Below are 24,305 nucleotides of genomic sequence, written 5' to 3'. Positions count from 1 at the left end.
GCGTTACTGTTTACATGTATTCTATTATGCCATTTTGTATCCAATACTTTTCTTGTTCTTTGTTTGTTTTGTTTTCTGTCGATGTCGCTATGTTAGCAATTGTTCATCATCTATGTGCTACTGGAAGCTGAAGCGCTTGCAGCGACACCGGAACTACATATCCAATAGCCAATCAGAAACCGTGTTACATCATGTTACAGATAAACACTATTACAGCACACTAGAAAGCATGTGCCTCGAAGCATTACTAGATCTTATAACTGTACATCATATTTTTTTCATTTTTGTTATTTTGAAATCGACTACAGAAATCACTGATCGGTTTTCTATAGCAAACGAGGCGACATCGATTAAATTGACTAATCGGAACGATACTAACTTAATGGCATCTGAGCATAGCAAGAAGATTGTTTTCAGTATGTTTATGCATGTTATGCTCCAAAGTACAATGGTTCAGATGTTTTTCTCAAAATCAGCTTTTTTCTGATTGGAATGCCTTCCTACGTCATTTTGTGTCATATAATTTACAAACGCCATATGATTATCAAATTTAGTACTATTTTAAGCTATGTGAAAAAAGACAAATAAAATTTGATTTTCTTTCAGATATTTAATGAAATGATAATTAACTAACATGATGGACAGTAGATGTCAATATGATGATCCCAATACATTTTACAACATACTCCATTTACTGAAAACACACCAATTAGCCCCCAAAATATCACTGTGATAACATATTCTGTCTGTTGAAAACTAAAGAACACATCTTAAAACCAAACATGGCCAAAGAAGCATTTCCCAGCATTTAGAATTGGCATTTTGAATTTCTATATCATAAAAACATCAAATTAACAATGCCAAATAAATTGGTACATGGACACAATGTAAATGAATCTATCAAGCAGAAACACAACAATGTAAGGATTTACGTGATTATTTACACCACTAGAAACATAAAAATTCTGTTTTAAAATTACACGACTCCATTAAGGCGATATAATTTTAAGCTAGAACAAAACAGAACAATCCACCTCTAATGTCTGCATTAACCCCCTTTTGTCAATAATTCAAGATGCAACTGATTACTTTTACATACAGTTATAATTTATAAGATACAACTAATTAATTTTCCAAAATCATGAACCATGAATTTCAAGGAAATAAGAATTTGGGTGTTGTATGAAGAATTACAGTCGCTTCTCTGGGTCCTAATTAATTTTCCAAAATCATGAACCATGAATTTCAAAGAAATAAGAATTTGGGTGTTGTATGAAGAATTACAGTCGCTTCTCTGGGTGGAATAAAAGCTTTATAGGCTGATGCAAACTATCCTTATTGTTGAAAAGTCACTCAAAGTATACATCTGAAATTAATGACAGGCATTTTGGAAGTTTAAAACAAATGTGAACAACAAAATATTTTGTATACAATGTATGATGTAAAAAAATTAAGAGCATACATGATGCTTCATATAAATAAATTTAGATATTGTAATTTAAGACACATTTCAACATCACATATAAAACAAAATCACCATGAAAATAGAGGATGTTTGACAAGGAAACATAAGTCTTCTGATTATGATCAAATGTTAAAATCTGTGTAGAAGATGGATAAAATAAATGTGAGCAGTCTATCCCCTCATCGCATCACTGGAGCTGTTGTGGGCATGTTTGGAAACATTCCTGATGGAAATCCTGCCTGTAGGGCTTGTGATGAGGGTAACAATAGCTGGTTAGCTCGTGTAGCTTCGGGGAACAATGAGTGGTAGTTAGGCAAGGGAACATAAGCTGCCGTTATCATTTTTCCTGCAAAATATCAACACAATAACATTTAGATTTCATCAATAATGCGTTCAATATATTTTCATTATATATTTTCATTAGATTAATTTCAAAATCATAACAAAAGTGTAAGAATTCCACTTCATAACCAGAGCATTAATGTTATAAGGTTACCTTGTTAGCCAATTTTATATTAGGCCAAACAAAATTAATTGTTAGTTTCTCAGGCCACTTTTTTAAAAAGTCAGTGCGGGCGGCGGGAATATTTATGAAAATCAATGAAAACACGTGTAGAAAATGTAAATTCTTACTCAGTCTTTAAGAACAGCTTTTAAATATCTCAATCGTCACTATATCCAAAGAAAACCAGTTGAAAATACATAATCCTGGGAGGAAACATTCCGTTTTGAGCAAATGCTGACATCGGCAGCCATTTTTTACCGGAAATGAAAGGTGCATACTAAAATTGGAGCCAATTTCCGGGTGCGTTTTCGAATGGAAATTGCGGGCGAGTTCGAATGGAAATTTGGGGTGCGTTCGATGCGGCGGTCTCGATTTTCATTTTTAAGTTATGGCGCATAAAAAAGTTGGTGCGGGGGGTAAATGTCGATGCGGCGGGGCCTGAGAAACTAAGAATTAATTTTTTTTGGCCTTACACTTTTTTTGTCCTTTTTCAAGGATACAAAGTTCCATTAATTTATGTATTTAAAGACTTTTTTGTTCCTTTTCAAAGATACAAAGTTATATTTATATATTTTAAGTAAATGCTTACCTCCAAAGTAGCGACCATGGAGTGCATTAACAGATGCTACAGCTGCTGCAATTGTTGGACATTTGACATAAACGTTTCCTTGTGGTGAAGCCTTGTCAACAAATATGTGGAGGACTCCTCCATGCTTGTTGCACTCATCAATAACATCATCACGAATCTCTTGATCCCAGTTTGACCTTGATTCTCTGTTGAGGAAAAGCATTCATTGTCAATATCAAGTGAGCATGCAAAGTTTTAGGTTAACATGAAATGGTATATCCATAGAAGTTGTTTCAATTATTCAAAATATAAAACAAAAGCCAAGAACAAAAAGTCCACGGAAGTGGAAGTGTCGCCTGCACAGCATCACAAAAAATAGTTATTTATAGTTGAAAATATTGTTAATATTATAAATTAGAATATGTTATTAATTCCCGTAACTCTTGCAAACACCACACAGAGATCTCATTAATATAAAGCATTGTTATATGACTGAGTTTTGCCATTTTCTGATTTTTCTAGACCGCTCGGACAGGTCTTTACATATACTGTGAAGAAGCCTATCCAAAGTGCTAAAAGTACCTGGGATACCTGAGGATACATTGATTAAGATTTTCTTGAATATTTGTTTAAATTATGGTCATTACATTTCCTTCAAACTTGGTTTTTAAAGAGGCATCATTTCATATAACAAAACAATGACTGACTTTCTGTAAGTTAATACTAGGAATTTTTACACCTTTGAAAGGTGATATTTCCCCGTATTAACCTATAAAAAGTCAATATTTACATAATATACCAAATTTGGTTGAAATTGGACAATAAATACTAAAGTTATCGCGAGGAAACCATAGATTTATCTGTTTTGACGATTTAAAGTCCCATAACTCTTGCAAATATATTGACGGATTTTGACCATTATCGAACTCATTCGAGATTACATTGATATAGAGCAATAGACCAAATTTGGTTGAAATAGAAAAATAAATCCTAGTTATCACATGGAAACCTTTTCCCGGATGCCTACGACAAAGTTATACCTAAGTCTTGTGATGCAGGAAAAATCTCTCTAGGAAAGTGAGGTCCAAGTAATCGATTTTCATCATAAACTGCTATAAATACTCATGATTACACTAAATATTTACCTTTATGTCACATTATAATTACAGTTATAACTGGTGAAGATACAAACGGTTACTAAGTTTATGATTCAGAAGAGCCTGCCCTAATGATTGAATAGTTAGACAATGTAGAGAGCATGGTGGTGGCTCTTTGACAAGCACGTGCCTTTAAATATAATCCCCATTCAATAGGAATAATTGTATAAATCAAGCTGAAAAAAAACTTACGAGTTCGGATCGAACATGTTTGACAACATGAAGCATTGAGTGGCTATAGGTGGAGCGGTGGACACCGTGGTGGCTGCTGTAGTGGGTGGAGCAGGCTGGCCTGCAGCAGCTGTCATAGCCGTTGACACACTCGTAGAGGCATTGGCTGTACCACTACCAGCATTCAATGCACTGGCAGCATAATCTGGAATTTGGAATCCGGTTCCTGAAAACAAATAAACTCTCATTAATTCTCAATTCAAATATGAAGGGAATACAGTGATTTCTTTGAATGAATACAACACAAAAATTAGTAGATCTAAGAAGCTAGTGGGTTATTTTAAGTGTCTTTACAAACTGACATCAGTTACATTTGTACTCCTACTTGTCCTAACCTACCTTCTGCTAACTTGGCCATCAGTTGTAGTCGTCCTGTTGCTCCCAAGTCAATACCAGCTCTGTCCATCTCATCACTATCTAACATGGAAGCTCCCTGGGCCTCTCCTGTTCGTTCTGTCACATGCCCAACTTTCATTGGACGGCCAGCAAGCTCGAAACCATTCAACTGTTCTAATGCTTTCTTAGCGTCTTCTGCATCTTTGAACTGAAAAGATATTAAATACATCAATTTAAAACTATATATTCAAATTTACAAGTGAAAGAGAACAAATACCTTTATTCATTTTTATTCACAGGTCCTAAGTCACTAACTACCATTATTGTAAATCAAAATAGATATTTCAATATATTGACATGATCTTTATTCAATGAATATTTAAAGGTAGGTTTCGCCAAACCAAATAAATATTTTTTTGTGAAATTTGATAAGCGGAAGAAAAGATGAAAAAACATATTAAAATATCTCAATTTAATTTCTTTATGTGTTTGAGATTGAACAAATGTGTCTTGAATCCAAAATTGAAGGAAATCCTTGATTTATTACGGTGTCCGTCAGACAAAATAATATGCAAATGAAGCTGCGATGGATTGTGTTGTCGAAGTTTGGCGCATGCGCATTGTCACGCACTAAAAGTAAACAAAATGGCTGAACGAATGTGTGTGAGATTAAAAAAAATATATCTGAATCGGCAACAAAGTGGAGGAAATTATAATGGATTCGGTAGCACCCTAGGATATCTATAGGGAATTGAATTCAGAGATCAGAAGCCACATCTCAAGCGGAACTTGCCGGGATCTGTTGGGACTCGTGTAACGGCATTGCACGTGGTGAGTTAAATTTCAACACATAACGTTATGCCAGCGCACAAACAACCGCAGACTAACTACATGTATATTTGGTGTACAAAGTTAGCGAGCGTATGTAAGTAACATGAAGTGTTTTAGATTATATGATATGTATAAACAGTCCCTCGCACTTCGATTTGTTGTTGTTGTTTTTTATCTAAACATGCCGTGGCAAGACTGTCACTTCTATTTGACATTTTGTTGCACGCTTCCGTTTGTTGCTGCGGCCTCGTTTTGGAAAAAATACGTCATGTTCTATGTAAAGCTTGACTTCGCTCTATTTTTAGAGGAGTATTTTCCTGGTCAAGCTAGGCAACTGACCACCCATATCGTTCGCTGTATGCATTGAAAATGATCTGAAGATTATATCTATGTATAGGATAAATTTCAATTTCGTAGTCTTTATATTTCATTGGGCGAAACCTACCTTTAAGATTGATTATGTATAGCTCATTTAAATGACACTATTCCTCAGAAAGATACTTACCGAGATGAATCCGTAACCCTGAGATCTTGATGTTTCATGATCACGTATTAATTTTATATCTTCGATCTGTAAAAGAAAAGTGAAATTAAGTATGGAATAAAGCTGTATAGATATCTCATGGAGATCAATTTGTGTCAACACAGATACTAAGTAATACCCAGTCTCAAAACTATGCTTATATGAAATCTTGAGAAATGCAGGCTAAGCAATGTCTATTTGTAATTAAGATGACCTTTAGTTTTTAAATCAAATGTTGAAAGGTGTAAAACATTAAGGACAAGGCAAATATATTCCTATAGCTACTGTTTATAATTGATCAGGGTACTAAAATTGCTGAAAATATTTTTTCTTCCTTTCTAATTTCCTAAATACAATGACAATGACAAGATTTTCTCTCCAACTAGTATCTAAGACATAAATACTTACTGCACCAAACGGTTCGAATATTCCCCGTAACATATCTTCTGTTATGTTGAAATGTAAAGATCCCACATATAATCTCATTGGACCAGAGTTGCCTTTCTGTAGAATGTTTGCAGCATTAGCAAGTCTATTTTTCTCTGCTTGAGAGGGCTGAACTATAATTGGCACACCTAAGAGTTTTTGGTTTGTTAATCCAATGGCTAATGGCACAGATTCTGTATCCTGAAACTCTACATAAGAAATTCCTTTGGATCTCCTGGTTTTATTATCCATAATCAGACGAACATCTCGCACCTGAAACCATAACAAGGCAAATATTTCATAAAAGATAATACCTTTGATGAAGTCTGATTACCTGATAGCAGACAAGTATTACGATTTAGCGTCATAAAATTTCATAAGTATATAACATAATTTAAATATATTAAGTGTTAAATATGAAGCGTGATTGTATGAATATTTTTGCATTATTTACTTTAAATAAAGTTTATACACAGGAAAACATTTATAATTTAAGGCTTATTATTATTATTAAACAAGAGGCCCAGAGGGCCTGTATTGCTCACCTGGATTTTTTTTAATAATTATCACAAAAACTCTTACAATCAGAAATAGCTAAACTGACCAGACCATTAGTTTAATTTTGAATCCAAACCATAAAATGGTGCCATCAATATTATATGACTATAAGTGTACGTTAGTCAATGCTTAGATTCAAAGAAGGATGTTACCATTGCATTATGAGTGCTATCACATGCCAAGTTTCTGGGTCAAGTTTTCAAGGGTCAGCCCAAACAATTGTACAATTTTTAGTGAGTAGCCCATAAGGATGCTACCAGTCAAATTTTGTTAAATTCCTGCCAGCGGTTGTGGAGAAGGAAGTAGATTGTTGATGGACAGACGGCAGACGCCGCAGTATTGCATAAGCTCACCTTTACAGGTTAGCTAATAATCTGGCACCTTACTAAAATGGTTTTAACTTGCAATTCAGTATGAATAAGAATATCTAACCTTGCCAACAGAAGAAAAGAATTCTTCAAGGTCCCTTGGACGAATTCTGGCTGACAGTTGCATGCAGAACACTGTTCTAGCATCTCTTTCCTCTGGGGTAAGCTCTGGACCTGGCTGCCTGTAATGCATGATAAAATCACATTAATTCATCTGCACTTATATGAGAATAGATGAAATATTAATGACACTGTACAGGTACGCAACAAACAAAGTTCTGAAGTAAGACAGATTTCTCTACATATATCACTTGTATTATGCAGTAACACTGTAGATTTTGAAATGAAACTTTAAAATATCCAATGGTATTTAATATGAATCTGGTAGACACTACATGAAACGTTTGTATTACCTTGTGTATCTGTAAGGACTTCTGCTGTTACTACGCCCTCGTCGGTCACGGAACCGGATTGGTGATGGACTTCTGCTTTTCCTCTTCCTTTCTCGGCTGCGACTTCGCCTCTTTTCCTTTCTCCTATCTCGATCTCTGCTCCTACTCCTTTTGCGTTCCTTTCTTTCACGGTCTCTACTCCTGCTCCTACAAAAAGACCAATGTAACATATATAAATAAAACTGTCAGGCTGTCACATTAATTATATATATATGTATAACTATGTATAATGCATTATACAGTTAAACAATTAACGTCTTGCAATATTACCTCTTTCTATCCCTGTCTTTTCTATCTCGGTCTCTGTCTCGATCTCGATCTTTCCTGTCTTTGTCACGGTGGCCATGCCTTTTTTCCCTGTCTCTATCCCTGCTACGATCTCTATGTTTTCTGAAAGTTTGAAACAAAACGTTTATCAATTTTCAGGTTATAGAACAATAAAATTGTTAATCATGCATTACCGGTAACCACATCCGACAGCACAAAGAAATAAACAAACAAACAAACAAACAAACAAATTATAATATAAAATATATATGGGGTATACTGATTAAATAGCACTCTATTACCTTTATGAGCATGCATAAAAAAGATTGTAAAACTAAATTTTCTTCCGACAATGCAACAAATGCAAGATCTCTATAGGACTAGAGATGTGGGAGTTCAGACTGTTCCTTGCGTGAAAACACTAACTACACAACTAGGAATATTTAAGTTTTTAGCAGTAAGAATAGATTATTTAACTTACTGTTCAAATGGGTTTTTTTTTATATGTAACTTCTATGTAAACTTTGATAATGGATTATGAGAATACCTGTGTGTTTACCCTGAAATTTAGACAACTCTATCCTTTTTTCATTGGTGTTAGGGCGAGCTGTAAGGAGTAATGAACGAAACAAAATACTTTGTCTAGGTTTCACTTCAATACCTTTCTTGGTTTATCAACTTAACTATCATCTGTCAACACATGCTGCAACCATGTCCAAAGTTCTCTTGGATCTGGGAAGAGCTTTACAGAGCCATGAAGAGTAGTAATTTGTTTTGGACCCTAACACTTCATCCAACGTACCTGATCCCTGGAATTGCCTTACAGCAAGCTTTAATGTCATGAAAACGTTCTGATCATTGTCTCTCCTTTATCAGAGGACCGAAAGTGATAGCACCTAGTAATACATACAGACAGAATCAAACATTAGACTCCTTTACAAGTTTGATTTAGGAATACAAGAAATGAAACCACTCCTTCTCCACTCGCCCGAGAGGGGTAAACCTAGAATACAATAGTTGAAAAAGAGGTTTGCTTCTTCTGTTGCCAGGGTATAAACTTTTCCTACATTCCCTTGTTTAAGTGTTACTCCTGTGAAAGAATGGAAATGCAGTTCCCATTAAAGCTGTCCTCTCTATGGAGAGGTCAGTGCATACTGTTTATGCGGTTTTATTTAATTCTACTGTTCCCTTCTCTTCAGTACCTATATCTGAAGGAAACACCAGAATAAAGTATATAAAGTTCCTTTATAACTTAAATGGACATTTTCTCAAGTCTTGATTCACACAAGGAAACATATGATGACCATCATGTATTATATAGGTCAAGGGATCCTGTAATAAAAATAAAAAGGTTCAGGGCCCTCATTGGATTTTTCTGTTTAATTCTTGACAATGTACCATGAATGTTACCTGCAATAGCAATAAAAACTACAGTGAATCTAATGCATAAATGCTGTTGGTTGGAATGGTTAAAAACCAAATAAAGGACTTGGGTTTCAAACTATAAAACTATATTCTCAAATTTATTGGTTAATTTAATGCAAGCTTAAGGCTTTTGGGAAATATACGATAGTTATGATTCAGTTACAAAAGGGATTAAGAAGGGAAAAGCTTGGTCAAGAATGCAAATAACTTTTATATGAAAACTAAAAAGTGCTTACCTTTTCTCTCTCTCAGATGAAGCATCGCCTCTTCCATCATCCTAGGATGTCCAAACAAACAGCAAATCAGAAATGGCACAGACAGCAGATGGAAATTAAAAGTTGGGAAAGAAAGAGAAAATAAATACTCTCATTAGTTGTTTAGCCTTTAAAAGATCCAGAACGATTTGTCTGGTGATGTCTTTTTACAATCAAAATATTTCATGTATACCTGTTCTCAAGACATTTTACCTTTCTTGATTAATATAGCATTAGTTGATATGGCAGCTGAAAAATAAAAAGCGCAAATATTCCAAATTTCAGATCTCTCATTCATTCATATGAAGTCTCTGCATTGAATTTTTCAAAGAAATATCCAAGTACAATCAACAATCAGTTTCTCAAATTAAAAGTGCAGTGATTTTCTAGGGGTTTAATGTTAAAAAAGAAAAAAATGCATCTACCTACCGGGGTAGATCGAATATTTTGTTTTAAATTGAAATCTATATTTTATATTACAAAAAGTGTTGTTTTGTGGAAAATTTTTTTGTTGCAAAGTATAGTTTATTGGTGGATTTCTCTGATCTTATGTTACTCAGTACAGGATTGCCTATTACCCGGTAAATCATATCTGGTGACAATGTTTGCCTAATCCAAAACTATAGTTGTAGATGGTTTTGGAATTCTGCCATTTTCTATTTTAACTAAATCCTGTTTACAACTGTCTCAATTTATCGCTTTTAAAATCAAAACCATTCCAAACAAAAACTTCACAATCTTTCATCTCTACTCTCCTACATTCAGTATTCTTGAGTTTGTATTAACTATTGGATACATCTACCTAATATTTGACTTACTAAAGGAGTCATTGATGCCAATCTTCTCTTTGTATTAAAAAAAAAAATTGAATTCTAAAAATTTCTGTTGAAATTTTCAGACAAACTGTAGTATCGTTTTTTTCCTCTCTCTCACTAAACTGGGAACAAATTTAAATATGAATATTGTCAATTTAAAACCATCCAAGTCAATCAATACAAACATCAGGAACACAACTTCATACACAACAATTTCACACAAATCTGGGACATAAATTTGCAATATGTGGCAAAGATCTTCGTATTGTTAATTACAAGGGCGACTTGGAGTTTCCTTCTGCAGCAATCTGGTCAGCTTCTTTCCAAAAGCCATCAGGTATCCAACCCTAAGACGAGAGGGATGGACAGAATTCAGTTTGCTGTTCATATGTGGTCGTGCATACATAAAATTAAAAAAATTACTTATCCCTAGCTTCAAATGAACTGTCATTTTTTTTAAAGAAAAAGAGTGGAAAGATTTCTTTAATCCTGCTTCATCCATCTTATCAGCCACCATTGGTGTTAACTTCAATATCAAAATTCCAGGTCACATTTTTACATTACTTTCTTATTTGGATCAAATTAAGTAAATAATATGCTGACTACACAATTTCTAAGTTAACTTTGGAAAAAAAAAGTACAGCTTCTTCACAATCAGATGGTATAGTACCTGAACTTGCAAGCGTGTCGCTTTGGTGTACAAGCCGAACAAGGGATATCTACAGACAGAACCAAACAAATTTCCTCATTATAATTAGTATTTATCACAATATTCCTAAGGGAGATCTTTATAGAATTATGCTAATATCAATATGATAAGTATTATCGTTTGCTACAGAAAAAGAACTTATTTTACCATAATGCATTAATATTACGTACTTTACACCGTCAGCTATATTTTATCCATAATTTGTAATTGTCAAAAATGTTCCATAGGAAACAAGATTGATCTAATATCTATAGACTAATCATATATAACAGAAAAAGTCTTTTATTCCAACTATGCAAGATCTATCAAGTGAGAAAATAGACTAATTTCAGAACTTTCCTGTCTTCCCTACCATTTAAAATACCAGCGCTGTACTCTTAATTTATACTTCCACTTCTGGTTGAGTCTGCTGTCTTTGGAATTTTTTTATTTTCATATTCATTCATAAACTGCTTTGCAATTGTACAATTTAGAACAACATATTGCAAGTCTTACCAGACACCGCTCACCAAACAATTTGATACTGAATCTACGTTTCCCTGAACATCTTTACATGGTAAGATAAACAACATGTTCTCACATATTTTTTCCATAGATAAATCAACCTCAGAAAAACTTAATATCAAAGCAATCAACACATGTTATTATATGTTTGAATGAATTGTAGAATTTAATGAATGCAGTTCTATCAGTTTTCTTGACATTACATTCAGGCTCAGCTTTGTTTCAATAAAAACCAAATCAATTATTCAAAACAAAACTGATCAAGAACAAAATAATTGGTCAGTATGATGAAAATAACTTATTAGGGCAAAAACTAAAAAAAAAAAAAAAAAAAATCTTTGGATATATATAAACTTTTTAGTTATATTAAAAATTACAACAAAAAATAATTAATTCAATACAAACCTCCTTCTTGTATGGAGCTTCCAACATTGCCTCTACATCAAAATCATCAGCCATCTTTAGCAAAATATCCTACAAAAGAAGTTAGTCTTTATTTCTTCAATAAATGCATTTATAAACAACATTTCATTTAACACTAGGCCTATAGCAATTAGAGGTGAAACGAATATTCGAAAATGAATATTTATTAACAAATATTCGAATAGTATCCGAATATTTGATAAATTATTTACCTCCTTTCCGGTATCTTTTATGACTCGTTATTAAATCGTTATTCACATGTGAAAATGTAGATGTTTTACTTTCGTTTTACTTGTCAGTTTAGCAAAGTTATATATCAGATAAATATCGGTAAAAGCGTTTAAAAGAAATTATTTATATTGGAAATATGATAAAGATGAAAATAATGACATACCAGAGGCATGTTCAATCATAAAATGATTTAATTCACGGAAAAATCGGCTGACTAAGCGTGGTTGTTTACGATCGCAACGCAATGGCGCACTCATTTTTGCTACAATTTTCTGCCAGACGGTTATCGAGAAAATAATAGTTAAATCATCAAAAATAATGAAATATCAAACAATAAGTTAATTATATTATTTAAATATTATTCATGTGCAAAAATGTTTCGTAGACAGTGTAAAAACGATCTTCTGACTGACTGCTAACTTGCACACGTGTTACACATATGTCTGTCTTTCCTAGCATTCTGTGTTTTAACTAAATAATCAGCAATCCATTTCATGCACCTAAAATAAAGGTAATTTAGGTCATTATACCGATGTTAAAAACATCACACTGACATAAAATATTGTTTAATTAATCTATGCAACAACATGCAATTGCTCCATATACAAAGGACGATGCCCATATTTACCTCCGGTACAGTAGCGAGCGGGAAATTTGAATGAGTAAGGAGAGTTTGGGAGTTTCAAAGATCTTTGACATTAAGGTCCGAATATTCGAATACATCAAACGAATATTCAAATACCAAAATCTGCTATTCGTTTCAGCTCTAATAGCTATATATATATTTATTACATACTTTGTTTACACCAATCTATATATGAAGTAATATAATATTTTCAACTATTACACCGACCGTTCAATAAAACCTTGTTATATTGCACGGTTCGAAGTTATATTGCACGCTCCCATGGAAACGTTATATTGCACGGTTCGAGATGTTATATTGCACGGCTAAAGGAACACCTCGCTGTTATTGTCTAGTTTTGTAGAAAACCTCCGAGGAATCGCGCGTAACAGTGAGTTACTTTTTTATGACGTCACAAAGGTTCACGTTCAATTTCGCGCTAGCTTTATAGATCTCGAAACAAGCACGTCATGTAGACGTTTATCGAGTAGAGGACGGACACGGCGAATGTATTAGATCAAAAGGCTGCATGCAGGTCTAATATTGTTAAAAAAGACAATAAGACATCCAAACCGGAGTTACAACGTGACGTACGTGGTTTATATGTCAATCTTCAATAGGATTTGAAGCTTTTCCGTACGGTACGGTGCTGATGATTTTGTTAAGTGATTGTCGTATTCATTTTATAATAATATTCAACTGAAAAACTGGTGATTATGTAATAAAACAAATATTTCATGGGTTACTGTGCTCTAGTTCATAATATTTACCCTTCGGTGATGGTAATCAACAAATATTATATTGCACTTGGCCTTCGGCCTCGTGCAATATAACATTTGTTGATTACCACCACCTCGGGATAAATATTATGAACTAGAGCACAGTAGGCCATGAAATATTTGTATAATATGAGCAGGGCCATGGAGTCATGCAATATCTGTTACGTCACGGTAATCGATGAAATATCTCAACATTTTGCATATATACACAATGGTGGTTTGGATTATTCATCAAACAAAAAACAAGGTTAACAAAAGATAGTCCTGGTGTGAAACTGAATTATTCCTACTAAACTTTTGATTGAAATATTTTTTGTGTGTTGCGTCCATTCCATTCTCTATCGTTTTTTTCGGTGTCTTCCTTTTAGTGACAATTTTCATTATTGTTTCTATCATTGTAACTGTTAAATATAACGGTATACACTTTTAATTCATTCAAATGTTCCTGGAGAACATTTACAATGAGTAAAATATTGTGTTCATTAATGTTTTTTCTGGAAAAAGAGGTGAAAAATTATTTCGGCTCGTGAGATGTAACTTTCGTTTCCCAATGTTACGTCACGGTAAATATGAATGTCCGTGGCAAACGACCAATCATATGCCTCCTTTGTAGATTTGACTCGAAACATTCTCCTCAAAGGATTTCCTATTCAATAGGTGTCGTAAACGAATTCCCGGTGGAAAGTTGAAAAAACAACATTCATAACCTAAGATATCATTTGGTGTCCAGTTGTTACGTCTTAGCAACGCTCTTTTTAAACAACGATTAAAAGTTCTCATCGAATAGCAGTCGTGGATAATTTACGACATATAGATCTATTTGGCAATTTTCTGGCAGGGTGTACACCACGTGGGTTTCAAGTTTGCGGCGTGTGAGAGGAAGGACGACCCGGAGGCTGGTGGGGTCGTGTAATAAAGCTATTTTTGTCGGTGTTACGTCACGGTTATAAAATGATGGACACTATTTAAGATAAATTTAACACACGGCACTAATTTTCATCATTTATATAGAATGTGTATTGAGGACACTATAAGATTGCATAAAAATATCACGTTTTCTAGCAATATTCACAAATCAATGAAAACACATTAATCCATCATGGGTTCCATGTTACGTCTTTGTGTCAGAAAATGCGACTGCATCACGACTGAATATAAATCCATGTGATGTAGGCTCAATATAATCCTTAATTACACAAGAAATGCTTGAATATTAAGCTTAACTGTCTAGAATTATCAAGGTCTTTACTATTAAAGAAAACTGAACAAAGACGTAACCAGTAATCAATTATTTCGCTTCTTGTTGCATCTTTACTGAGACTCTCAAATTAGTCATTTTTTTCATGTTTTTCTACGTTGAACCGTCAGAGAATATTAATAAATTATGCAAACTATTATTAGTTTATACAATAAAATAGCAGACTTTCAAATACCGGTATATATTGATAAGCAATATCAGATGTAAGCAGGAATCAAAATAATCAAATATGTGATGTAAAAAGATACAACAGCTGTTGTATTCCTGTTACATCACTTCTTACATCTGATCATAAACAGCACATCTGATGGGTAGCAGAATTTACAAAATGAATTTATGTTATGTTCTGCATTGATAATTGAAAACATTTGATTGATAATATTATTCCAATATACGAAGTAAATCTATGGGCATTTACATGACGTGATGTAACCAGAAACAACAGCATGATAACTTGTACACAAAATATGCAGATTCCTGCAACAGGCACAGATTCGCACAATAACTATTTTTTACATTAATACTTCATATTTAATGGTATGTAAAATAGTCTATATGATAATGAAAACGTGTCCCTATTTAAATGTCCAATGACGGAATGCAGTTTCAGTTTCAGAGGTTCTCCATTGGAAAGCTGTTTCCAGATGTAACATGGAACACTAATCCACAAAAACAGTTAAATGCAAATATAAATTTTAAAACTTGGTTACTGACATTTTATACATTTATTCGCATAGCTGTTAGTCAAAACATAATTACTTTACTTGCAGTTGAATAAGATTTACACAAATAATTGAAGCGTCATTTGTGTCCGGTTACATCTTTGATCTTTTCAATGTAATATTTCATAAATTGTCAGTCTTGATTTTATTGAATTTTTTGAACATTTTTATTATATTAACTTGTGTGATTTACAAAGAAAAGGGAGTTATTTCAAACAGAACTTAATTATCCAGACCTATAAGAATCATTGTATAGTCTAGATAGTGTCCTGTTACATCTGTAGTGAAGGACAATCACATTCAATATTTTGCAGATTTGAGATGTGGAACTATCTCCAATTCAACAATATCCAAATCTGTGTACTATCACTGTGGGTACCCGTACACCGGATATTGGTATCGACGAGGCGAGGCCTGTCGCAACAAGGATACGTTTTACAATATTTGCACAATTCTAATGTAATTAATGTATCTGTAACTATTGTCCAGTTCAAGCTTATTATATATCGCGTCCGTATGCGATCTGTCTACCCGCAGCGTCATATATTTATTGAGGAATAGACAGGAATCCAGGGTCACCTGTAGGGGGGTACCGCATTGAAATCGACTGTGAACTATTGTTCGTGATATTGAATAACTAGCTTGTTCCAGGTTACAATTTTTGGGTTGTATAGACGGGTTATGATGGGAAGTTCATGTTGAGGCCAATTTCGTACTGTCGTGGCCACGTAAGTTTCAACAAGATGACTCAAAATTTAGCTTGTGTACGAGGGCTTGTTAAACTAGTGTACGGGGGCTTGGTTTATGTGATAAAACTGGTGTACGGGGGCTTGGCATAACTAAAATGACAAACTTAACAATATGTTTAAAACAGATAGCGTCTAGTCGTCCAAAAAAGACAGATGTAAAGTTTTCCTTTGACGTCTATGTGTTCGTAGATCTCGTGTAAAGATGCCAATGGAATAGTAGGCCTACCAGACGAAGATGATGAATGTTGGTTAGTCTTTAGATTTTGTATACATACAATATCAGTTTGTTTGTTTGCTGGCAATTTTGTTAAATTCTTTAACGAAGGGGATCTTTTTGAGGGAGGAATGTACTCGTATTAACCATGTAGTGCAATAAGAAATACAACTTCACCTGGTGGAAATGTCATAATGTAATAGTAATAGTAAATTTTACTATTAAATTGTAAACCATGGCTAAGAATACGTATTTCCATTTTTTTTTTTTCTTTTCGTTTACAGGTGCTGGCCGTTTACATTTGTTTTTACTGTCCGGAAAATTTCGATACGTTCCGTATGGCTACCTGCCACCTGATTGAATGTCATAGTGACTTGACATTAGAGCTACGTCGACGGGAAAATAATAAGAAGCGTGTGCATACTCATCACACCCGAGCTCTGTAGAGAGGAGGACAAAGCAATACCTGTTATTGACATGGTCGGAAAAATCCACATTTCTAGGAGAGATGTTGTACCGAAAGATAGCCCATTCAAGAAAGATATCTAAAGATAATGTTTAAAGATGCTCCACCGCTGACAAGTGGTATATTTTCACTATGAAAATCAGGAGCAGACGATTTAGTATTTTTTCTTCAGTTATAAAAGTTACTTACTTTACACCATTACCACCATTGAAAAGTTTGAGCTTTTAATTTTACTTCAAGTTAAAAATATGAAAAATAATTAATTGTTTCCCGAAAAAAATCTGTGACACTATATTCTATATGGAATGAAGTACTGATTGCGTATGCACCAAAGGCGAAATAAATTATTTTATATTATTTTTTGTGTTAATTAGGCATATATAAACATGATTAAATACCAGTTATTGTTCAAATGATGAATGTCATTTATGCTCTGTCGGCGGTGGAGCATATAAATACTTTAATTCTTTTTGTTGCCCAGGCTTAAAGTGAATAGTCGGGCAAAGAAAACCAGTCTAAATGCGTTCATTGGCCTTCCAAAAGTTCTCACATATTAATATGACGGCCAAGTTCTGCTTAGTTTCCCAGTTCTGACCATTAAAGCAGCATTCCCACCACTTTTAGCTATTGGGGGTTTTCATAACCCCCAGCTTTTCAAAGAGGGGGTTTTGTTAAATAACTGGGGGTTTGTTTCACAAAATGAAAAAGATAATAAAACAAACTCGTAAAAATAACTTGTTTTCGTTTTATTTTTTCATTTCTATCAACAGATTGTACAAACAATCATGAAATTGTACAGAGTATAGAGCTGAACTTAACGGTTCTGTGCATAGTATTTCTCTGCTGCTTTCTGTACAACCTCATTCTGATTATAACCCTTTTGCTTGGAACAATATTCAATTACCATTCTATCCTCAACTGAGGACACAGACCTCCTGCTTGTAACAGCATTTACATGTCTGTTTTGTAATGAAAACCCACGTTCACATGGAACACTGGTCAGTGGGCATGTTAACAAAATAGATGCAATTGTTGCAAAGTCAGGGAACAATTCATTGTAATCTTTGATTACCAAAAGACAGAACTCTGTAACATCCATTTCTCTGTTCATATTTACCACATGTTTGAATTGTAAAAAAGTCTTTTTCATTCTGCCAGAGTCGACTAGTGGCTGGGTTTCATTTTCATCACTACATGTATTGTAAAAGTCAATGATATTTTCTAAACTACCCAGCCCGTGTTCCTTAATACCACTGACAGACTCTGGAAGTTTAGAAGGATTTAAGACTATGTTTAAGTCATGAAGGACCCCCAAGGAACTATCAGGAAACCTTTTTGAAAACTCTCCGAGTAAGTTGTTTACATACTTTTTTCTAAAATTCCTGTGAGCAATTCTGTCTCTTAGAGAACAACATATGGGAATACCTTGCCACTCTGAATGTTCATCTGTCTGATCTACTACTTCCTGTACCGTTGGAGTATTTTCATTCAAATAACTAGAAATAACTAGTGATGTAGATGCTACTATTGTTTTCAACTGATTAATATCTAAATTATCTTTCTGGAAAACTTTGCTTACAAGGTCCAAATGTCCTAAAATATCCTTTAATAATGCTAATGTCATCAGAAACTTAATGTTTTTAATTTTCTTCAGGATCCCCCTTGCCTTATTCCCACCTTCTGAATGCGGGCTACTAGCCACTTCATGCTCAAGACCAAGAATGAGGACAGAGTAGCAATCAAAACATGTACTTACAGCATCAGACATAGATAGCCAGCGTACTTGTGTGGGCTTTTTAAACCTTTTTACCTTTTTGCCCATCAAAGAAGTCAGTTCTTTGAGTTTATTATATCTAGGAGCTGAAAAATGATAAAAATTCAAGATAGCTATCAACATTTCATTCACAGATTTAAGAAAAGGGATGTCTTTCGCTGCCCAATAAGACACTAGAGATAGTCTATGTGCAGAACACCAAATATGAACTATTCGCGGATTTTTTCTCTGAAGTCTCACACCAACACCGCTGATCTTTCCAAACATCACTGAAACGCTGCCAAAACCACTTACTTTGGAAATATCATAACCTATTTCTTGCAACCAGTTAACAATACAGTTATATACAGTTTCTGCTTTCCCATCTTGAATAGGTATGTTGGCTACAAACTCTATTTTGACTTTTCCTCCATGAACAATTTTGCAGAACATCACTAACTTTTTGTTAGTTGCTATGTCCAAGCTTTCATCAACCATTATGGCAATAAAGGGACTTTGAATGATTCGTGTTATTGTCAATTCTCTTAAAACATTTGCACTATACTCTTGCATTTTTTGAGCTGCTTGATGGTTAGACAAAATACACGACCTATTGGCCTCAGTCAGGACAGATGATTGATTTGATATCTGAAAAAAAACATGGAAACGTTATAATAACTACATTTACAAGGAAAATCTGCACATAAATATTATACAAACAAAATTTATGAAAACAACATCCGACAAATATTGATTTTCTTACTTCTTTACATACCTGTAAATCAATTAAACCAAGATATTGTCGGTTTGGTATATTTCGTTCAGCCATATGTGTTGCCGTTCGAATCTGGGCTTCTAAGACTGGCATGAATTTTCCTTTAACGCAACTTGTTGCCGCTTCAAAATAACGTTGTTGTGTAACAATTTTCTTTGCAAGTGTATGATCGTCCGATTTCATATGCCTGACAAGAGCAGAACGCTGATAATTCTTGGAGCCTGTTACAGACCTGTTTACCCGAAAAATTGTCCATGTGTAATAGCCACGATTGAAATGTGTAATTTTAACCTCCAATGTGTAATTTTCAGATTTGTTCATTAGCTAATTGATGTCCTTCTGTTCAATCTGAATATATCATAAAACTTGCATATTTCAGGCATTTACTGCTAATCATTTTAATAAGCATGTTCTTCTCCCATTAATTGTGGAAATAAACGTTTTACTAAGTTATGTATGAAAAATATCTCCTTCAGTCAGGTACATACAGATATACTCTATAATAAATCATAATCATTATAGAGTTTTTAGTGCTTCAAAGAGCCCCAACTTATCAATAGCATTTGACAATATGCACTGAATCAGATTTAAAGAATTTACATGACTATCAAAACAGAATCAAGCTTTTGAAAAGCAAGTTTCATTTTCTTATGTTCAACAAAAAATAACGGTTGAGTCACTGTCAGTTTAAGACCCTTAGATATTGATCAAACATTACCTCACTAAAATAATCAAAATTACTTAATTAATGAATTTCATTTATAACTAAACAAATAAATAATTCTGTCCCATATCATAATTACATCAACAACAATTTGCTAATTACATTTATCACAGTACTTTGAATCTAAAGTCCGACTTGCAGACGATGTAATGAACAAAATGATTTCCTTTTAGTGAGGCAACAATACAGTTCCATTCAACTGGATGGTGTAACTGGATTGTGGCGTTGACAGTTCGAGTTTCATTTTTCCGTTTAGGCATGCCATAAACCGCTTCAGCTTAGCCTCCCTCGTGTTTACTGTCGTTTTTGTTATGAAATCGTGATGCTACAAACGTTTGATTGCCATGTGCTCATACACGATGTGAAGTGTTCCAATGATGTGAATTAGGCGGGGTGCATTCGATTGCGCCCCATTAACAGTATAAGATGCGTTTGACTAAGAATATCGGGTGCGTTCGATATACAATATTACCTTTTACCGGCAGATGAGCTAAATGCGTAATTTTTCACGTTTGCGCGTAATGGCGTAAAATAGGTGTCAAATGCGTAACAATTACGCAAAAAGCGTAAGGGTAAACAGGTCTGCTGTTACAAACGCATTGTTTTTTAAAGTTTTTCGAGTGCTTGAGGCACGTTCACATGTAATACAGTGCATGCGATCATTCTCGTTTCGCAGCCAGTCAAAATCTTGCAACCATTTTTCTTTGAAGTTTTTCTGTAGTTTACTGTTACTTTCAGTATCCTTTTTGGGCTTTTTTGTTGTTGTTGAACAATTTTCTGTGTCACCAGATCGTTTTTGCTGTGACGGTCCAGCGACGAAAAAATCGGCAATACTTTTCTGTGCCATGCTGATACAGTGATGAAAGAAGAACGCTGATTGGTCAGCCAATCAGAAGCATCAAACCATTTTCTACTTTCACTTTTGATATCTAATTCGACCTTTGTATTGACCGTTCCCGTTTGCGTATCGACGATCGGATAAAAGCAAAGGCTATTGCCAGTACGTTTTTTAAACGCATGAATTTTTAAATTCTACGTTTTTATTTCAAACTGTACTTAAAAAACGCACTGTAGTACGTGAATGGGAATGCTGATTAAAGTAAAGAAAATTTGAAAGCATTGAAAGCGAGGCTGCGTGGAAATGTAACCACGGACATAGTGAGCCGGGAGGACGTTTTAGAATTTCCATACTTTAAATTAATTTCTTCGTATGCAGACAGATTTTGACGAGAGATCTTATTTTTCCATTTCTTAAGAAATTATACTGGATACATTCACACCATTTTTACCGACTTTAGCCATCCTTGCCCGACTGTTCACTTTAAGATTCAGATGTGCCGGCATAGTGAATTGCTTCGACTCCAGCCACACAATGTTAGAATAACGTTGTGTTATGTAAAATCACCAAAGAGGATAGCGTGGAAACAAAAGACTTACTATGTAAGGGCAAACTGAAAGCAATTTTAAATTGATTGAAAAGAACAGGTTTTTGCCTGAATTGATCAAAATCAAAATGAATAATCATTCTACATTGCGTATCGTTTCAATCAGTAATTTGATTAATCATATAGAACGTTATATATTGCTATTTAGAAAGAAATATTTGACTTAAAAAGCTGCGTTTCTCAACTCATCAATCAATTTTCCGTACAATCGTCAACCAAGCTGCCGTACAATCAATATCCAAGCCCCCGTACACAACGTGATTTTCACTTATTTATTTCGTAATCTTCATGACCTTAAATTTGTCATCGGGGCGTGAGATGCATATGACGTGAATTAGCCATAGAAAATGAATCCCGTTATCAGGAAAGCATTAAATATCTATATCAGTGATTTATTTCAAACCGTCTTTTTCACTGCGGTACCCCCTACATGTGACCCTGGATTCCTGTCTATTCCTCAATAAATATATGACGCTGGGGGTTGACAGATCGTATACGGACGCGATATGTCATAAGCTTGAACTGGGCAATAGTTGCAGATACATTAATTACATTAGAATTGTGCAAATATTGTAAAACTTATCCTTGTTGCGACAGGCCTCGCCTCGTCGATACCAATATCCGGTGTACGGATACCCACAGTGACTATAATCTTAATATTTACACCACTTTGAAGGGAAAAGATTAATTTCTAAAAATGGAATTTTGACCAAACTGTGATGTAACAGATTTTCATGACACCGTGGCCCTACTCATATATACATCTTAACCCTGCAACTACTGCACATACTTGTTTTCTAAATTGACCTCAAATTTTATCCTTAGTGATTTTAATAATGTCATTCATTCCTGCCCAAAGATCACATTCATCAAAATTATTTTTTTCTTTTTTTTTCGATATCAAAACTCTTTATCAATTTTTTTTTTTGCTGTGGATATGTATTTTGAATAAATCTTTGTTGAGGAATTCGAATGATTGTTTTCTGAATTGGAAAATCTTCACATCTGTTCCAGTGATATCAAACTCGGGAATTTTAAAAACAAAATTACTGGAACAGTTTAAATTCACAAAGGTAGGCCTACTTCACGACAGTAAAAAGAAGTGTTAACTCATTGTAGTTTTAGTAAGAATGTATTATTCCTCTGCAACAAAGTAGTGTTTAGCTTCAAGACAAATCAAGTAAATAACAGTAGCTAGTAAATAACCAGCTTTTTGCTTTCTTTTTTAATGTTTATAAATATAAGCACAGGCGTCTGCATTTGGTTTTGGAAAAATACAATGTCCTTACCCTACTATAGTAGGGGTAGGTTATTATATTTTTTATCAAACCAGATGCAGACGCCTGTGATATAAGCCAGTGGTTACAGGATAAACAGACTAGGCATCTCGACTTTTCAAAGTCTCACACCAAAACATATTTTTAGTATTCATTTTAGTACGGGACTTGTTTAGGATAGCATGACCCTTCCATTGGTTATTTGTTTACACGTGTGTGTGGTGGGGAGAGGAGGGTGCTGTAATATCAAAACTACTCAGTGTCATAAACTTTTATACATACTTTCTCAAGCAACAGTATATATATTTTTAAATACTAGCTCCAATACACATTTAAAAACAACTATACAAAACCTATTCCAGAAGGCGAATAATTGTGGTAACATGACAATATGCACAGCACTTGTTTTTGTCCTTGGATTTTTTTCTCAAACGAAAGCTTCGATATTTTACTACACATTTAGCCTACATTACAATTATTTAACATCTGTACGTATTCAATGAATGACATCAAATATGAACAAATGACATTTTTCGTCGATTATGTACCTTGTTTATCAAAATGAAAGTTCTAAATAACTGGAAAGTCTTGTTATTCCTTCGCTTCTTCGCTGGCGTCGTTCGGCATACGACGATTTGGGGATTCGCTTGCGAAATCACGGGCAAGGGGGACAACTCTATCCATATACACGTCAGATCGTCATGGTTGCACTACACAAAATCTCAACTTCAAAAAATCAATGTCGCATTAAAACTGTAGGAATTAAAAAAAGATACATGTGTATTTTCTTCTTGTATGAAAACAAAGAAAAGTTAGTTATTTAAGCATTGATGTCACTATTTTTCAATTTCATTGTGGTTTGGTTTATTGTAAATTTACGTCAGGGTAATGTTACAAGGACGGCCTCCCATGTATGCGGTGTATTGCATGTATGAAGAGCGTGGTGCGTGCTACAGAATTATAATTTATAATATAACAAAGAACACAAAATGGCATAAATACACATATTTACATTATTTAAGAGAGAGAGAGAGAGAGAGAGTATCTATTTATTGATATATAATCCCGATGCTGATGACTGAAGTTGCACTAGTCGCTGTTCTTGTCTCTCTGCTTTACTTAATCACAGCCAGTGCCTTGGTATATTTCTCCTGCAATCTGGTGTTTTCTTAAATAACGTTCTCTTTTGTCGTCAGCATCGTAAGGATATAAAGAAAAAAAAATTCTAATAGTTCATATTATAAATAGGAAACGTAAGAGGAGGAGGGGGTTAAAGTCATTTATATACCGTTGAGTGCTCTGACATTTTGTAATGTTATCTGCAAGAGATAAGGCTGGAGTTCCATGTAGTAGTAGTTACAGGTCTAAAGGAATGAAGTTTTTTAGCGGACGAAATAATTGTATTCTCTAGTCAGCGTAATTATTACAATTAATACATGTAAAACAGAAGTGATGGATATACTCAATGGG

The 24,305-nt window shown here is 34.1% G+C and overlaps 2 protein-coding genes across 3 annotated transcripts; both read right to left on the bottom strand.

Annotated features, from left to right (window-relative positions):
• Positions 1 to 926: 926 nt before the first annotated feature.
• LOC138316076 (RNA-binding protein 39-like) lies at positions 927 to 23,528 on the bottom strand. 2 transcript variants are annotated; one of them, XM_069257561.1, is made up of 12 exons: positions 23,384 to 23,528; positions 11,800 to 11,868; positions 9,349 to 9,389; positions 7,691 to 7,810; positions 7,382 to 7,567; positions 7,033 to 7,150; positions 6,025 to 6,315; positions 5,599 to 5,664; positions 4,266 to 4,470; positions 3,888 to 4,092; positions 2,560 to 2,744; positions 927 to 1,811 (listed from the first exon to the last, which is right to left on the bottom strand). In XM_069257561.1, exons 2-12 carry the CDS (start codon positions 11,851 to 11,853, stop codon positions 1,645 to 1,647), a joined length of 1,638 nt encoding a protein of 545 aa, XP_069113662.1. In that variant the 5' UTR covers positions 11,854 to 11,868; positions 23,384 to 23,528; the 3' UTR covers positions 927 to 1,644. The 2 variants fall into 2 exon arrangements, with proteins under 2 accessions (XP_069113662.1, XP_069113663.1); XM_069257562.1 differs by lacking the exons at positions 9,349 to 9,389; positions 11,800 to 11,868; positions 23,384 to 23,528 and adding an exon at positions 8,490 to 8,508.
• Positions 17,587 to 23,372, bottom strand: LOC138316075 (uncharacterized protein C17orf113-like). Its single transcript, XM_069257560.1, has 2 exons — positions 19,390 to 23,372; positions 17,587 to 19,262 (listed from the first exon to the last, which is right to left on the bottom strand). Exons 1-2 carry the CDS (start codon positions 19,708 to 19,710, stop codon positions 17,676 to 17,678), a joined length of 1,908 nt encoding a protein of 635 aa, XP_069113661.1. The 5' UTR covers positions 19,711 to 23,372; the 3' UTR covers positions 17,587 to 17,675.
• Positions 23,529 to 24,305: the final 777 nt, after the last annotated feature.

This window comes from Argopecten irradians, chromosome 2 (genome assembly GCF_041381155.1).
Source record: "Argopecten irradians isolate NY chromosome 2, Ai_NY, whole genome shotgun sequence".
In the NCBI taxonomy this organism is placed as follows: Eukaryota; Metazoa; Mollusca; class Bivalvia; order Pectinida; family Pectinidae; genus Argopecten; species Argopecten irradians.
The sequence above is the reverse complement of the archived record's forward strand: the minus strand, read 5'-3'. Positions and strand labels throughout refer to the sequence as shown.

What these genes read in the sequence shown, in the direction of transcription:
- LOC138316076 (XM_069257561.1), bottom strand. Translation starts at nt 11,853, where the DNA reads ATGGCTGATGATTTTGATGTAGAGGCAATGTTGGAAGCTCCATACAAG. An exon ending in AAAGACAGGGATAGAAAGAG is followed by an intron (nt 7,568 to 7,690) that starts GTAATATTGCAA and finishes GTCTTTTTGTAG; the next exon opens with GAGCAGGAGTAGAGACCGTG. An exon ending in TCTTTTCTTCTGTTGGCAAG is followed by an intron (nt 6,316 to 7,032) that starts GTTAGATATTCT and finishes TTATGGTTTCAG; the next exon opens with GTGCGAGATGTTCGTCTGAT.
- LOC138316075 (XM_069257560.1), bottom strand. Translation starts at nt 19,710, where the DNA reads ATGAACAAATCTGAAAATTACACATTGGAGGTTAAAATTACACATTTC. An exon ending in TTGGTTTAATTGATTTACAG is followed by an intron (nt 19,263 to 19,389) that starts GTATGTAAAGAA and finishes GTTTTTTTTCAG; the next exon opens with ATATCAAATCAATCATCTGT.